Raw genomic sequence first — 2,134 nt, 5'->3', positions numbered from 1 at the left:
GTTCTGGGCCCCGGTCTGGTCTATGAATGGTGTGTTCTGGGCCCCGGTCTGGTCTATGAATGGTGGGTTCTGGGCCCCGGTTTGGTCTATGAATGGTGGGTTCTGGGCCCCGGTTTGGTCTATGAATGGTGGGTTCTGGGCATATTGGATCTCAATGTCTTCAAGTCCAAAACCATTCTTCATGGACCTCCCCAGGTCTGCCATCGCCGGCGGGCGCGTTCCTGGATGTCTTCATCTTTCCGGCACATCAGCGTTTCGGCATTTTGCTGTAGGACCCGCACGGTACAAAGTCGTGTCCTCTGCTCTCAGGGGGCCCTATTGGGGGTTGTCCTTGGAGGACCTCCCGGGAACATTCAATGTCTTCCATCACCTCTTCTTTAGGTGACAATCCTATGGCATCTCCCCCCGTTTCCTGTACCGGTGACACCGGGGGGGTGACGCTCTCTTACCGGGACACAGGCCGCAATGTAGAATGACTCAGTCCGACATCTTGGTGTAGCCTGGAACCCTAACCAGGCCCAACTCTCAGCAGCCAATCGGCATATTGGTGAAATGTGTCACATGATGTGATGGTTATGGCCCCGCCCACTGACTGCCGACTCTCACTGACTCACTTCTATCCCTCCAGCTCCACATCGCGGCAGCCAACGGTTACCTGGACGCTGCCGAGCTGCTCCTGGATCACAAAGCTTCGGTGAACGCCGGGGACTGTGACGGGTGGGAGCCGCTCCACGCGGCGGCTTGCTGGGGACAGGTGAGGACTGTCGATGACACGCGTGCCATGTGACCTCTGACACGCGTGCAATGTGACCTCTGACCTCGAATTCATCTCTATGTCAATGTCTCTTCCTTCCAGATCCAGCTGGTGGAGGTGCTGGGGGCCCACGGTGCCGACCTGAACGCAAAGTCCCTTCTGGACGAGACGCCTCTAGGTATGTAGCCGAAAATCTGCCGACTGGTGTCTCTGCCCCTCCCCCTCCAGAGTGGGGACCTGTAGCCAAGAGCATGGTGGAGACCACGAGCAAGCAATCGCACACAATGCGGTTCTGGCCTCACACAGACATGGTGTAGATTGAGGCCTGTGTGCCTTAGGGTTCGGGATCTGCACAGATATAACCCAGTGGCCCGATAAGCTCCTCCTCCTTTGTAGCTAAGAATTGTGGGAGTGGCCGAGTACAGGGATGACTTGAGGAGTAACGCGCATGGATGAGAATAATGGTGGAGGAACGTTTCTAAGTCGTTCCGTTCCCGGAGGACGGAGTTCTGGGTGCGACTTTGACTAGCGCATATATGCCGGAATTTAGACCCTCTTCCTGGAGCCCATCAGTGTAGAGTAGGGGCCCTCCCACAGTCGGCCACGCTGTAGGAGGCCAGGAACGCTGTAGGAGTCCAGGAACGCTGTAGGAGGCCAGGAACGCTGTAGGAGGCCAGGAACGCTGTAGGAGGCCAGGAACGCTGTAGGAGGCCAGGAACGCTGTAGGAGGCCACCAACGCTAGAGGAGGCCACTGCACTCCCATCTGCGTAGTACCAGCTCTCATCTAAGGACAGATCTGTGGGGCTCCCATGCAGTTACATCCAGCTCTCCGTGGGACATCCGTGACCTGGGATGGGGGTCCGTATTTGTCCGGGGGAGGGGTGGGTCCGTTCTGTCCATGTATACTCCCCACTCGCCCTCCAATCTATATGTATTAGACTCGGCCCGGTTCCCGTCCTTCCCCCGCACGCTGACCATTGTGCCACAACCTAGGGCCCCTCTAGGGGTAATGTCCCCGGATATATAGGGCCCCTCTAGGGGTAATGTCCCCGGATATATAGGGCCCCTCTCGGGGTAATGTCCCCCGGATATAGGGCCCCTCTCGGGGTACCTCGGACCCCGGAGTGGGGCGGGGGCAGTTTCGGGGTCCCTGATTGAACGTTACAATGGGGCATCTGTCCGTCCTCTGATCCCATCTCATCTTTGTGTCCGGCAGCCCCCACAGCCGGAGTCGGACCCCCAGCAGTCGGTGGGGACAGAAGGGGGGGAGTGTCCGAAGGGCGGAGCCTCGGAGGAGCAGCGGAATTCTGCCCCGGCGTCGCAGAGGAACGGCAGCGCCCGATCGGCCCCCAGACACACTTTCTCCAAGCGCCTGGACC

The 2,134-nt window shown here is 58.9% G+C and overlaps 1 protein-coding gene across 1 annotated transcript in view; it reads left to right on the top strand.

The window, feature by feature from the left end:
• The window catches only part of LOC108803580 (protein phosphatase 1 regulatory inhibitor subunit 16B-like), a 22,735-nt gene that overhangs the window by 20,201 nt on the left and 400 nt on the right, over nucleotides 1-2,134 (top strand). Inside the window, exons 7-11 of the mRNA XM_018575411.1 lie at nucleotides 382-467; nucleotides 629-754; nucleotides 857-932; nucleotides 1,694-1,761; nucleotides 1,972-2,133. Coding sequence (XP_018430913.1) covers nucleotides 382-467; nucleotides 629-754; nucleotides 857-932; nucleotides 1,694-1,761; nucleotides 1,972-2,133 — 518 coding nt within the window. The remainder of the gene's footprint in view (nucleotides 1-381; nucleotides 468-628; nucleotides 755-856; nucleotides 933-1,693; nucleotides 1,762-1,971; nucleotide 2,134) is intronic.

Source organism: Nanorana parkeri, unplaced genomic scaffold, assembly GCF_000935625.1.
Source record: "Nanorana parkeri isolate BGI_ZX_2015 unplaced genomic scaffold, ASM93562v1 scaffold3893, whole genome shotgun sequence".
NCBI lineage: Eukaryota > Metazoa > Chordata > Amphibia > Anura > Dicroglossidae > Nanorana > Nanorana parkeri.
The sequence above is the reverse complement of the archived record's forward strand: the minus strand, read 5'-3'. Positions and strand labels throughout refer to the sequence as shown.